Source organism: Littorina saxatilis, linkage group LG11 (genome assembly GCF_037325665.1).
Source record: "Littorina saxatilis isolate snail1 linkage group LG11, US_GU_Lsax_2.0, whole genome shotgun sequence".
Lineage (NCBI taxonomy): Eukaryota > Metazoa > Mollusca > Gastropoda > Littorinimorpha > Littorinidae > Littorina > Littorina saxatilis.
The window spans coordinates 16,347,292-16,360,624 of NC_090255.1; the positions used below are offsets into that span (position 1 = coordinate 16,347,292).

Consider the following 13,333-nt stretch of genomic DNA (forward strand, 5'->3'; position numbering starts at 1 on the left):
GAAAAAAACCTCCACTGAAACTAACTCAGTAACTGTCTTGTGATTTTGTCCTAGGATTATTTAATCCAATTTAATGCATGTTATTGAACTTGAAAGGGAACGGCTGTAATGTGACAAAAGGCATGTTATAATCATGTTATATGAAGTCTTATATCGCGCGCGTATCTCCAGACTCGGACTCAAGGCGCAGGGATCTATTTATGCCGTGTGAGATGGAATTTTTTACACAATACATCACGCATTCACATCGGCCAGCAGATCGCAGCCATTTCGGCGCATATCCTACTTTTCACGGCCTATTATTCCAAGTCACACGGGTATTTTGGTGGACATTTTTTATCTATGCCTATACAATTTTGCCAGGAAAGACCCTTTTGTCAATCGTGGGATCTTTAACGTGCACACCCCAATGTAGTGTACACGAAGGGACCTCGGTTTTTCGTCTCATCCGAAAGACTAGCACTTGAACCCACCACCTAGGTTAGGAAAGGGGGCAGAAAATTGCTAACGCCCTGACCCAGGGTCGAACTCGCAACCTCTCGCTTCCGAGCGCAAGTGCGTTACCACTCGGCCACCCAGTCCTTCTATAATCATATGAAATAATGAAGCTGATTTCCTATAAACTCCATGAAAAGACAGCAAACAAGAACAGTTTATTTGCGGCTAACACATTAACAGTTACAATCAAGAACAATTGATTTGCTACGTACAAAGAGTCATTAGTTTGTTTACCTTTCTCCAGTGATACTGATAAAGAAGATCAGGCAACAAAAATCAAAAAAACAAAACACTTCACGGGGCAAGGCCAAAGTTAAATCAGATCTGCAACACAATTATGTTAGGGCATAGACCATAACACAGTTAACTGGAGATCGAAGACATAGATCATTAAACCATTACACAGTTTGCTCTAGCCTTACTCTACTTTTGATATAGTGTAATCACAATCTGACTGACAGTATCCATTATATCACTCTTAATCTTCATACACTAATCAGTAAGGGTCATTTCCCTTGATTTCCTTTCTATCTAATGTGATGTCAACATTGCAAAGGTGTTTATAACGTGACGTCCAATAAAAATACCAGCTAAAAATCAACAGTAAAAATGTGATACAAGTACATGTAAAACTTACATACACAAAGGCTAAAAATACAGTGAGAATTTGCTTACTTGTTTATCTTCACACACTTATCAGTACGATTCATTTCACTAGTTTCCTTTTCTGTCTCATGCGATGTCAACATTGTAACGGTACACACAACTTCTTTTCAAAGTATGCGCAGGCTAAAATTCATGTCAAAATAACTCCACAGGTCTTGTGTGTCTTCGGCCTTGGTTGATAAAAAAATAAAACAGAAGATGATCTAATGCTTCCCTCGGACCAACAAAACAAGAAGGGCAAAGCCCATACGACTCACATGCTTTACACATTTTTCCTACCAAAATACATGTGACCTTGACCCAAGGTCAAGGTCATCCAAGGTCATGCAACACAAAGCTGTTAATTCAAGACATAGGAAGTACAATGGTGCTTATTGGCTCTTTCTACCATGAGATATGGTCACTTTTAGTGGTTCACTACCTTATTTTGGTCACATTTTATAAGGGTCAAAGTGACCTTGACCTTGATCATATGTGACCAAATGTGTCTCATGATGAAAGCATAACATGTGCCCCACATAATTTTTAAGTTTGAAACAGTTATCTTCCATAGTTCAGGGTCAAGGTCACTTCAAAATATGTATACAATCCAACTTTGAAGAGCTCCTGTGACCTTGACCTTGAAGCAAGGTAAACCAAACTGGTATCAAAAGATGGGGCTTACTTTGCCCTATATATCATATATAGGTGAGGTATTCAATCTCAAAAACTTCAGAGAAAATGTGAAAAATGTGAAAAATAGCTGTTTTTTAGGCAACATTTATGGCCCCTGCGACCTTGACCTTGAAGCAAGGTCAAGATGCTATGTATGTTTTTTGGGGCCTTGTCATCATACACCATCTTGCCAAATTTGGTACTGATAGACTGAATAGTGTCCAAGAAATATCCAACGTTAAAGTTTTCCGGACGGACGGACGTCCGGACGGACGTCCGGACGGACGTCCGGACGGACGGACGGACGGACGACTCGGGTGAGTACATAGACTCACTTTTGCTTCGCATGTGAGTCAAAAAGCTGGTCTAACATTACAGACCACCACAAATCTTATAGCGTTCCACACTTGTGCAGTCCATGCACAAAGATCGGCACGATTGAAACAGAACAGTCTTGCAATTGCACAAGAATCACCGCCTATTTAATGTAAAATAAACCGATCTTCTGTCTCTTGGCCTTGATAATCTATTCCTAATGATCTCATCTGTATACAACAACAACAAAAGAAATCCAACCCATTAACCTTGTAACCTACCAGTCCAGACAAGATCCCTGAACAGACAAAAGAAAACACAGTTTCGACAAACTCTGGAGATGGCCGGGATACAAATTGAAATGAAGTAAACCTGCGGCCCTCTCACATAAGTCTAACTCAGTGAAGACAGAACCATAAACGAAAAAAGCTGAATCATATTGATATTGATTAGCTCTTACTCTGTCAGCCATAGTAAATACCCTGATTAAAATGTTTAGCATACACATGCAATGACAGTGCATGTTGATAATCCTCAAGGAGCCAGGCCATGTGTAACTGTTAGTGAGAGAGTACAACTCAGAAATGAGCCAGAGTGTGAGAGATAGAGAGAGTTTTCTCTGCTTCTGAATCTGAGTGTCTCAGCAGTAAGGTATGAATGATAAAATGGAACCTCCCTTTTATGACCCGGTCATTTAAGACTTCCATCTTTAAACACCTGATTTGCACAGATTCCTGAGGTTTCACTGTAATGACAAACTCAAAACAATTTCAAGAAAAAATAGCAATGGGAGTAGGAGTAGGACACAAATGTTTAATGACATTGACACTGAACAAAATAAGGAAAATTAACAACAGGACACAAACGTGTTACCTAACCGTGTGCAGAAGTACTTAAAACATACTTGTACACTTGTTCCGACAAAAACAAAAAAACACAAAACAATACCAACAACAATCAAGAAGTAGAAATTCCAACACTTTGTCTTACCACCAGTAACAGGAAAGTAACACTTGCCTCAACCACCACACGAACACTAGCTTCAGCCTAAAAAGATGGAGCCCCACAAAGCCTGGGACAAAAAAAGGACCCAAAAATGAGCTAGTTAATGGGCAAGGTTCACAAAAGCCCCTGTTTCCACTCATAATCACACGGCATGCCTGTCTCTTATCTTCAAACCTCAGGCTAGCAAAAACACACTCATGTCCCTGACTCACAATTCAGCGGAACGCTGCAAGTGTTATTCTTTGTCCCTTGTTCTTTATTTTCTTGCACAGAAATCTCTAGTGATGATGAGAGGAGTGTGTGTGTGTGTGTGTGTGTGAGTGTGTGTGTGTGTGTGTGCATGTAGGTGTGTGTGTGTGTGTGTGCGTGTGTGCATGTAGGTGTGTGTGTGTGTGTGTGTGTGTGTGTGCATGTAGGTGTGTGTGTGTGTGTGCATGTAGGTGTGTGTGTGTGAAGATGTGTGTTGGAGGAGGAAGGGAAGCAGGGAGGAAAAAAAGAGGTTATAACACTTAGCTGTTAGCCTACATAATACAACTTATAAGGCTGTTTGTATTTTTTTGTTTGTTCGTTCATGGGCTGAAACTCCCACGGCTTTTACGTGTATGACCGTTTTTACCCCGCCATTTAGGCAGCCATACGCCGCTTTCGGAGGAAGCATGCTGGGTATTTTCGTGTTTCTATAACCCACCGAACTCTGACATGGATTACAGGATCTTTTTCGTGCGCACTTGGTCTTGTGCTTGCGTGTACACACGGGGGTGTTCGGACACCGAGGAGAGTCTGCACACAAAGCTGACTCTGAGAAATAAATCTCTCGCCGAACGTGGGGACGAACTCACGCTGACAGCGGCCAACTGGATACAAATCCAGCGCGCTACCGACTGAGCTACATCCCCGCCCTCCACCTCTTCTTATGGCCTACTACCTGACCACAACGACCATCCAAAAAGTTGGGTTTTTTCTGTTTAATTCATCTTTCCGTTGCGATCTTCTGTCTATCAAGATCACTTTTGGTCAGTCCCTTCTGTGGTAGTTCATAGAGACGTTTGATAGTACAGTGGAACCCCCATTTTAAGACCTCCAAAAATCTGAGAAAATCAGGTCTTAAAAAGGAGGGAGTCTTGAAATGGGGGTCATTTTACAGAGGTTATGAACAGAAAGTCTGAGAAAACAAAGTCTTAAAAAGGAGGGGGTCTTAAATTGGGGGGACTTAAAAGGGGGGTTCCACTGTATAGTGTTGTATTTCAGAAAAGTCAGGAGCGATTGAAGAGCTCTCTGACAAAAGTTTTTACCAACACAGGGATACATCTGATCAACCAGTATGGATGTGACTTAACTAGGAAAAAACTTGATTCCGAAAGAGAGGAACACTCACTCAGACAGACAAAACTATCAACATTTGTATAAGACAAGAGACACGAAGAGCAATGATTGAATGAAAAAGGTGGCTGACAAGAGGCTTCTGCTGTAACAGCACACACAAATAATCTGATCTACCTGTATGGACGACACTGCATGTACCAAAAAAATACTTCTTTCAAAAAAAGCAAGACAGGCACACTATTGTACATGAGAAAAGAAGAGCATTGGAAAAGATCTCTGACAAAGGTTTCTGCCTGAGCGCACACAAGTGATCACCAGGAACACAGTGAAAGTAGAAAGGAAAATCTCATCAGGCATGACAACAACTGAACAAGGGATATTGTGGGTCTCAAATTGTAATGTAAATGCTCACCCAAGGACTGACATTCTGTGACTCACAATAAAGGCCTGTGATATACAGTTTTATTCGACTAGACTAGACTACAACAGAACTTCTACTTCTAGAAGTTAAGAAGCATTACAAGAGCAGATTAACAGTTGCTGGAAGAGCCTCCAAAAAAGTACTGGAACCAAATGAAACTTACACGTACAGTCTAGTAACACTGAATGCATGAACACTGATGAAGCCCTGAACAGGAAAGTGTTGCCTGGCCCACCTTGTGGAAACCTAGGTCACAAAACCATGAACATCACATGAGGGAGGTGAGACTAAGTATGGAACCCACTGCGGACAGGAGGTGTATTGTTACAACACATGTATATATATATTATACAACTTACAAGCCTCAACTTGGCTGCAGACAAAAGACCGTGAAGCAAGACATTCATAAAATCTCAAGAAGAAAATTTAACAGCCAGAGAATGTGACACCAGACTGGGTCAATCTGCCATGTCCACACACACAATATAGGAGTTCAGGTGCCAAATAAAAATAAAATAAGAACAGTTACCACTAGTATCTATCACAAATTGTCAATTTCCACAACAAAAACTGTTAACGCAGCTCTTTGGTGGCCTCTCAAGGTCATTCCTTTAGAGATGGCCATGTGATTGTATCTGGTCTGTCAGTATCATGCTGTGAAGGTGTCTGTGTGTTCCTAATCCTTAGGATTTTTTTTCTCTGTCAGTGTCACATGCTCTCATGATATAGCGCCCCCCAAGTCAGTATCATGTTCGCTGAAGCGGAGAGCAAGCTAAAATAACAGTTTAACACTGATCTTTCAGAAAAAAAAGTAAAAGACTAAAACCAGTGAGTGTGAAAAGCTCTTTTTCAATTTCATATTATTGGAAATTTAAAAAATTAAACAAAAATGACTAGAACAATATATTTAGGAAAAAAAATAACCAAACGCTCACACTTTAAAAAGAAATTATTCACCTGAAAGTGACAATTACAAGAAGTTAATGCCTGATGCCATGGGCTGGAGCAGCTATACACTAAATACACTGTTTCTGCACACCCTCTTTACTCTAAATTAGAACCAACAATCACATATGGGGTAACAAAAAAACCACATGCAGTTTTTAAGTCTGTGTAAGTCACTGTAACCAAGTGCCTAATAAGAATTTTTTTTAAACACAATAAAACTGGCCTATTTTGATGAGTTTTGGCACACATGGCTACATTGTCAGTGATAATGATATTATTATCAGTTACATAAACTTTAAAGTACATGTATGTACATGTAACTGACACTACTAATTAATAGAAAATGAAGTCTTTACAACAAGATCTTCAGTAATACTTGTGTGTAAAATTTCATGCAAGAACTGAGCAGGTCAATTTATGTATTTCATGTCTTTTAATGCCTATGCAGCTTTTCTATATATTTCTTCAACGCCAAAGACATATAATTATCAATATCAATATCAGTGAGTAAACACGGACAATTATATTATAATTTATACTGTCATTCTGAACAGATCACTGCCCTCTAAAACAAAGTTATAAACAACGCACTTCAAAAACAAAAGGTTTTTTTTAAACAAAATATCAAAGTAGTAAGTGCGCTCTAACTTCTAAGTCAACTGTCAAGTGCACTTTATTTTTAATCACCAACATCAAACAAAGTCATAGGTTATTTTTCCCAACTAAGTGCTCTTCCAGGCCATTGTAGCTAGACATTTGATCAATGACCTGTAACATCTCATGCTGCTAAGCCTCTTCATTTTTCTGTCAAAGCTAGGGTTCACTGGAGCACAGACACTTCTACGTCAGCACTTGCTCACTACATCAGTACATGTACTTGAATTCATTTGCTCATTGCAGTGGTGATGAATGTGCCACAAAGTCAAAGCAACTCACACAAAACTTTCCTTTTCTTTCAGCATCTGAAACAAAATACTTCCCACAGATTTCTTTCTTTATTTGGTGTTTAACGTCGTTTTCAACCGTTCAAGGCTTCCCACAGATGCAAGATCACTGTTCATTAGTATGAGCGACTGGTCCATCACAGTGATCTAAACAGTTACAATCTGATCACTATCACTATCACTCACACTCACAGTCATCTCTACATTCTCTACACTCAACTTAAGTAGTCAAGAACTCTCTTCCCACTCCCAGCTTCTCCGTTTTAAAAGTTTTCTATGCCTAACTTTAATACGAATAACTTTTCAAGACAGCGCCAGTACTAATACTTTTTAGATGTATTGTTAACATTTCTTGTGTTAAATGCTTAGACTGCTAGTTGCTGAGACGAATGGGAATCTTGCCGAAATAATCTGGTTTGAGTGAAGTTGTATCCAAGGTACAAAACACTGAACCATCCACCCTATTTAAGTTACGCTAATCTGATTGCCGACCAGTCTCACTCACGTTCGTGTGATAATCTCATCAATCAATCTGAATCATCACTGGTTTCAATGTCTGCCTCCGAGGCACCTCTGCCGGAGACACAAGAAGGGAGTGAGTGGACTTGCTTGCGGTGTCCGAAGAAACAGCACCATTTTGAGAAACGAAACACACAAATACCGCATCCAGATCAACAGTTACCTATAACATGGTACCAGACAACGATTTTCACATCTTACCTTCGTTCCACCTTCACACTGGGGATCACCGTAGCAGAGTATTTAGCCAGCAGCTACCACTTTTCGGCCTGAAGCGAAGAGTAGCAGCCATGTTGATCACTGTGGCCTCGTTTCCACCAAATTCTCTTCTCACAGCCTTGACCTCTCCAGGGCAAGGGATTACATGTATTGGCCAAGGGACGAAACTGACTTGGGTATTGTTGGGCGCAAAGTAAGAATCCGGGGCAGAGTTGGAATAATCGGAATTTCCCGAAACCTCATTTGATTTCCAACAAAGCGCCGCATTTCTGGAAACGAGCTGCCTCGTTCTAGAAATGGCAACCCTTCGACTGGCACAAAAAAGTATACCCTTTTCACAGGTCATGAATAAGGTATATGAAAAAGCAAGGTCTTATACAGGGGAAGTCTTGAATTGGGGGTGTGGGGGTACGTACACTGTGTAACAATTCTCTCAGTGACACTCACCCAGCGCATGCAGCTAGCTAGATGCTGCTGTCAACGTAGAGGGGGGAATCGAGACGAGGGTCCGTGGTGTATGTGTGCCGACGAGAGTCGAAGACGAGTCGCTTTATACTTGTTCGAGTCTAAATATCGGACCCTATTGCTACGTTAAAACAATATCAATCAATCAATCAATATGAGGCTTATATCGCGCGTATTCCGTGGGTACAGTTCTAAGCGCAGAGATTTTTTAATTTTTTTAATTTTTTTAATGCAATTTATATCGCGCACATATTCAAGGCGCAGGGATTTATTTATGCCGTGTGAGATGCCCGGCCGCTACTACTTCAACCCCCGCACACATTTTTAAGAAACCCATACTGTGTATGTGTGTCTGTGTGTGCATGTGTGTAGAGCGATTCGGAGTAAACTACTGGACCGATCTTTATGAAATTTTACATGAGAGTTCCTGGGTATGGCGAAATTACTACATTATTTTAGTCAAGCTGTCAAACTCAGTCACGGGATCAAAAACACATCAGTTTCATCCCTTCCACGTGCAAAACGTAGTGATATTGACACGCCAGATAAGCGCGGTAGCGTATTGTGCTAAGCAGGAAAGCGCGCTTTTCTGTATTCTTGTTAACTTTCTTAGCTTGTTTTGAATACAACCTATCATATCTATATGTTTTAGGAATCAGGAAATGATCACGAATAAGATGACATCATTTTTGGATCGATTTCTTACATTTTAATCGTAAGACTAATTATTCTATTTTCGTTAATTGTGATAACATTTTAAGAGTAAACATGACATATGTATATATTTTTAGATTCAGAATGTGATGAAGAATACGATACACTCAATTTTAAATCTGTTAGCGAAAAATCGATTTTAATGACAACTTTAATGAGCAAACTCATCAATTAAATTTTAAGCCTCCAAGTTGAAATGCAATACCAAAGTCCGGGCTTCGTCGAAGATTATTTGACCAAAATTTTAACCAATTTGGTTGAAAAATGAGAGCGTGACAGTGCCGCCTCAACTTTCACGAAAAGCCGGATATGATGTCATCAAAGACGTTTATCAAAAAATGAAAAAAATTTCTGGGGATATCATGACTTGTATCATTTTACATCGCATTCTAAGAAAGAGCAGAATTCTCACTATGCGCCCGGTACATTTCTAGAATCGCGTAGCGCAAAGTTGGAATTCCTACAATGGCGGCCATTGTTGGAATTCCAACAAAGCGCAGGTCATTTCCGGAAAAGCTCCGATGACGAGATGGGTCGCAACAGTATTGATCATGCACCTCGTGTGTCAGTGATGATGTGGCAGCGCACACATTGTGAGAAGACAAAAATGTGAAACTGAACGTTTCCGCAAAACTTCTCATTTCGGCAGGTCTCGATCTATTTTGAACACAATGATTTTTTTCTCTTCTCAGAGTAGAGTGTTACTGAGTTTGTTACAACAGGCCGCTGAAATCATCTTTGATTTGAATCAAAATTTTGCAACAATCAATCACATCAACATAGCGCACACGGACTGACTTGCACTAGATTACTTTTCAAATGCTGTCTCTGCAGCCCAGAGAGACTGTGTGAGTTTACAGATCTCTGGCTTAATTTACAATCAGTTAAGACTGAGTAAAAAATTACTACAATCGATAGTTAGGCTACCAGTGAAAAGTTATATCGGAACACTCTTGGTGAGCGATTTCCTTCACGCGGGGATTGACGAAGCTGCACTGTCTTTGTGAAAAAATACACAAAACACTTTTGATAACCGTTCGGCTGGCTCAGTGTAACAACACAGTTCAACGACCATCCCACTCGACCAAAACGAACCAATTTCACGTAATTTTTAACGTTTCAGATCTTACATTTTAGTGCGTGAGTAAGTGTTGAATGAGTCAGTGAGTGCCAGTGAGTGACAGAGAGACAGCCACAGAGACAGAGACAGAGAGCTAAGAGAGAGGGCGAGAGAAACAGAGAGAGAGAGAGACAGGCAGACAGACACGGACAGATTGGGATATGTTCAGACGAATGCAGACAGAAACGGAGATCGCGAGATTGTAGTATTAAAAACAGATCCGGAGAGACAGAGATTGTAGTATGAAAACAGAGACAGAGAGACCGAGATTGTAGTATGAACAGAGAGACAGAGATCAGTGTAGTATGAAATGAACAGAGACAGAGAGACCGAGATTGTAGTATGAACAGAGAGACAGAGATTGCAGCATGAAAACAGAGACAGAGAGACAGAGATTGTCACAGTAGTATGAAAACAGAGACAGAGATTGTAGTATGAAAACAGAGACAGAGAGACAGAGATTGCAGTATGAAAACAGAGACAGAGAGACAGAGATTGTCACAGTAGTATGAAAACAGAGACTGGCAAAGAGACAGAGATTGTAGTATGAAAACAGAGACAGAGATTGTAGTATGAACAGAGAGACAGATATTGTTATTAAGAACGCCGCTGTGATGCCTATACAATTTTGCCAGGAAAGACCCTTTTGTCAATCGTGGGATCTTTAACGTGCACACCCCAATGTAGTGTACACGAAGGGACCTCGGTTTTTCGTCTCATCCGAAAGACTAGCACTTGAACCCACCACCTAGGTTAGGAAAGGGGGGAGAAAATTGCTAACGCCCTGACCCAGGGTCGAACTCGCAACCTCTCGCTTCCGAGCGCAAGTGCGTTACCACTCGGCCACCCAGTCCTGTATGAAAACAGAGACAGAGAGACAGAGATTGCAGTATGAAAACAGAGACAGAGAGACAGAGATTGCAGTATGAAAACAGAGACAAAGAGAACAGTACATGCAGAGAGGCTTCTTCTTCTTCTTCTTCTTCGTCGTTCACTCATCATTTTGTGATTTGCGTGATGCAGCGCTTTTTGGCACCCAGGGGGTCCCGCATCTCCGGCTTCGGCCATGGACGTTGATCAGGGGTCCCTCCCTTAGACCAATTGCCTTCCTGGGCTGTTGAGCTTGGTCTGCCCGTGGTTCTATTTCGGAGTTTTCCTTCTCCTAGACTGGTTACCTACCATGGTTGTCGAGTCCAGTCTACCCGTTTGGAGGTTGCTGAGATGACCGCTTGTGTCCTTGGGCCTCTGTGCCGTCACACCGGTACTGTCCAGCACATCTCCGTCTTTACCAGAGCCCCGTTAGCCAGCAACCAACCCGTCCGCCATGGGAGAACCCTACCGGTATACTTCTCACAATGAAAAACACCCCCACGTTTTAGGGACAGTGAAATTTCAGCGATTTTCTTCCGACGGCATAGCTTGGTTCTGTTTCACCACCATACCACGATGAGGAGGGGATGGTCTTTATGGTGGGTGCAGAGAGGCGAGATCGGCAGTAGATGGAGGGAGAGAGGCACACTACGGACATCTGTTGCAAGGAGCAATCCAAACGGCTTTGCTCGTGCCGCTTCGATCGCACCATTGACTATCTCAGCACAGGCACCTGGGACGATTTCACTGCTTTTGAGGCGAGCACACAAAGATACAGACATTTTCAAACGCTCGACTCAAGACTAGATAGGCATTTTCCCGGCTTTGAAACTCCATGTCAACTGGGCTTTCTCACGCCTTGCTTTGGCGGCTGATTGATAGCTCATTTAAAGAAATCTCAGTTTCAGCTTGTATTGCGGACACTGCCACACCAACAGTCTACAACGTTCCTGTTCCTCGTGCACAATTGGATTTGTTGTTGTTGATTTCATTTTACAAACTGGCACTGGTGTCAGTTACAAAATAGTAATTCAACCGATAAAAATCCACTGCGCAGAAAGCATTGCTTTTTGTAATTCGGTTGCGGGTTTGGTGCGTTATACAATCGGGGGGGGGGGGGGGGGGGGGTCGGAGGGGAGAGCGTGTGCATGTGTTATCGGTGGTGGGGGTGGGGGTGCGTGTGTGTGTTGAATGTGTACGTATGTCTGAGTGTGTCAATGTGTGTGTGTGTGTGGCCCGGGTGTGAGTATGTGTGTGTGTCACGGTGTGTGTGTGTGTGTGTGTGTGTGTGTGCGTGTGTGCGCCGTTTGATTGTGGCCTAGTGGAGGGGTGGTCTTAATTCAGTCGTGTAAAAACCTGGACACATCTGTCCTTGTTTACATGATTATTTACAAAGCAGGGGAGATAATATCTTTCAAAGGGAAAGAAACGTGGAAACGCAAAAGAAACTTGATAACACACATTTTGCCACGAAATAATGAAGCCCTTCAATATTCGCTCTGCTAGTTATCATGACCCGTCCTTATCACTGCTTGGAGATGTGGGAATTCCACAAATTAAAAGTGTCCATGTCCATGTTATCAGTTTCACAAAAGAACCTCAAAATAAATGGCTCCGCCAAAGGCTGAGAAAGGCCGGGGTCAATTTCGATCCTTTTGTGACGTCACAGGTGCGCGTTCACAGCCGCGCGTGCAGATGTGACGTGGCTGACACGACTCAGGCTAATCAATTTCACCTTTTTGAAATTCACACTACACGTGTCTTGTGAGGTGTAATATGAGGGTACATTTGTGATTGTTTTCCTGATGTGTTAGTGAGTGAATTTTCAGTGTTGCTGAGTGTTTGACGGGTGCTAGCTGTTTTTTGTGAGGTTATTTGCTGCCTTGATAACTTTATGCGTAAGACTTTCACTGAATTGATTTTTACAGCAAAACTGCGACACTCAATTTTTCATGTTTCATTGTCCGAAGTTGATTTTTGTGTGTGACTCAGGTAATCCAGGCATGAGACTTCTTATTTTCCTGCGACGATTGGTGTGAAAAAAAAGTTGTAATAATTATTGTAGTTTCCAAAGCTCTCGAATCAATCCCAATTCATATATTCAGTCGTGAGTTCTGTGAGTTGTGAGTTCACACAACGGATCATTTCTTGACGTGTATGGAGTTTTCAGTCAGTCAGCAGTTACCCGACTAAGACTGTGTAAATCCCAACACTGTAACCAGAAAGTGCTTTTATTCAGATGCCCGTTTCTTTTTAAGGGCATACAGTGCGCAAACATAATCTTATCTCGGTCATTTGTCAAATAACGAAATAGCAATCATAAATAAAGGAGAAAAACTAAATACAAAACGCAAAAACATACGAAAGCAACAAAAACAGCAACAGCAACAACAAATTCCACCCAATAACTAAACCGAAGCAAATAAAGCTTCAGTTTTAGCCAACTCCAAAAAATAATATTCAAAAATCACAACAACAACACAAACATCAAGAACAATGAGTTCAATCATCAAAGTTTTGATCATGGCGGCGATGGTGTTCGAGGTGGCTCAGGGGAAGATCGGCTTTGTCAAAGACCAGTCAATGGACGCCACGTTTCCTCCGCCGGTCTTCAGGCAGGATCCCTCCATTCCTGAGGGACACCTGAGACCC

At 41.6% G+C, this 13,333-nt stretch overlaps 2 protein-coding genes across 5 annotated transcripts in view; one reads left to right on the forward strand and one right to left on the reverse strand.

Annotated features, from left to right (window-relative positions):
- The window catches only part of LOC138979858 (phosphatidylinositol 4-kinase beta-like), a 65,257-nt gene extending 57,650 nt beyond the window's left edge, over window positions 1–7,607 (reverse strand). For 3 of the 4 annotated variants that reach the window (XR_011460159.1, XM_070352613.1, XM_070352611.1), the window contains exon 1: window positions 7,495–7,607. The gene's annotated coding sequence lies outside the window, so the exon portion shown is untranslated. The remainder of the gene's footprint in view (window positions 1–7,494) is intronic. The other variant, XM_070352612.1, reaches the window with a different exon arrangement.
- Window positions 7,608–12,391: 4,784 nt separating this feature from the next.
- LOC138979866 (uncharacterized) overlaps window positions 12,392–13,333 on the forward strand; it is an 8,448-nt gene continuing 7,506 nt past the window's right edge. Inside the window, exon 1 of the mRNA XM_070352620.1 lies at window positions 12,392–13,333. This exon is cut by the window's right edge and continues 4 nt beyond it. Within this exon, the coding sequence (XP_070208721.1) occupies window positions 13,178–13,333 (156 nt within the window). The 5' untranslated portion in view covers window positions 12,392–13,177.